We start from the raw sequence: 464 nt of genomic DNA on the forward strand, positions 1-464 counted from the left end.
TCCCGGCACGGACAACATGGCGGCGGTGTCGGGGGCCGGGGCTGCGGGCGGCTCTGCCAACGCCGGGGGCCCGGAGATGGTGCGGGGCCAAGTGTTCGACGTGGGGCCCCGCTACACCAACCTCTCCTACATCGGCGAGGGGGCCTACGGCATGGTGTGGTGAGTGCCGGCTGCCGAGCCCAGCTGGGGCAGCGCCCTTGCCCTGAACAACTCCCTCCTTCCCTCCCCGCCGCCCTGCCCGGCCGCAGCCTCCCCGGGGCCCGGCCCCGGGCTCCGGCCCGCCCTTGCGGGGGGGTGGTGGTGGGGGGAGAGGCCTGTTCCTTGCCCTCGGGAGAGGGGAAGCCGGGGCTCAAGCATCTCTGCCTCGCTCTCCTCAGCTCTGCTTTTCCCTTCGTGCTTCCCGAGGTTGTCCCTCCGGCATCTCCCTTCCCCTCCCTCGCTGCCGCCTTCCCCCACCCCCCCCC

At 73.5% G+C, this 464-nt stretch overlaps 1 protein-coding gene across 2 annotated transcripts in view; it reads left to right on the plus strand.

The window, feature by feature from the left end:
• Positions 1-6: 6 nt before the first annotated feature.
• Positions 7-464, plus strand: part of MAPK1 (mitogen-activated protein kinase 1) — a 39,580-nt gene continuing 39,122 nt past the window's right edge. For both annotated transcript variants that reach the window (XR_775276.1, XM_010581635.1), the window contains exon 1: positions 7-159. Coding sequence is in view for 1 of the 2 variants with exons in the window: in XM_010581635.1 (XP_010579937.1) it covers positions 17-159 (143 nt within the window). In the remaining variant the exon portion in view is untranslated. The remainder of the gene's footprint in view (positions 160-464) is intronic.

The sequence above is a fragment of the Haliaeetus leucocephalus genome, unplaced genomic scaffold (assembly GCF_000737465.1).
Source record: "Haliaeetus leucocephalus isolate CR32 unplaced genomic scaffold, Haliaeetus_leucocephalus-4.0 Scaffold802, whole genome shotgun sequence".
NCBI lineage: Eukaryota > Metazoa > Chordata > Aves > Accipitriformes > Accipitridae > Haliaeetus > Haliaeetus leucocephalus.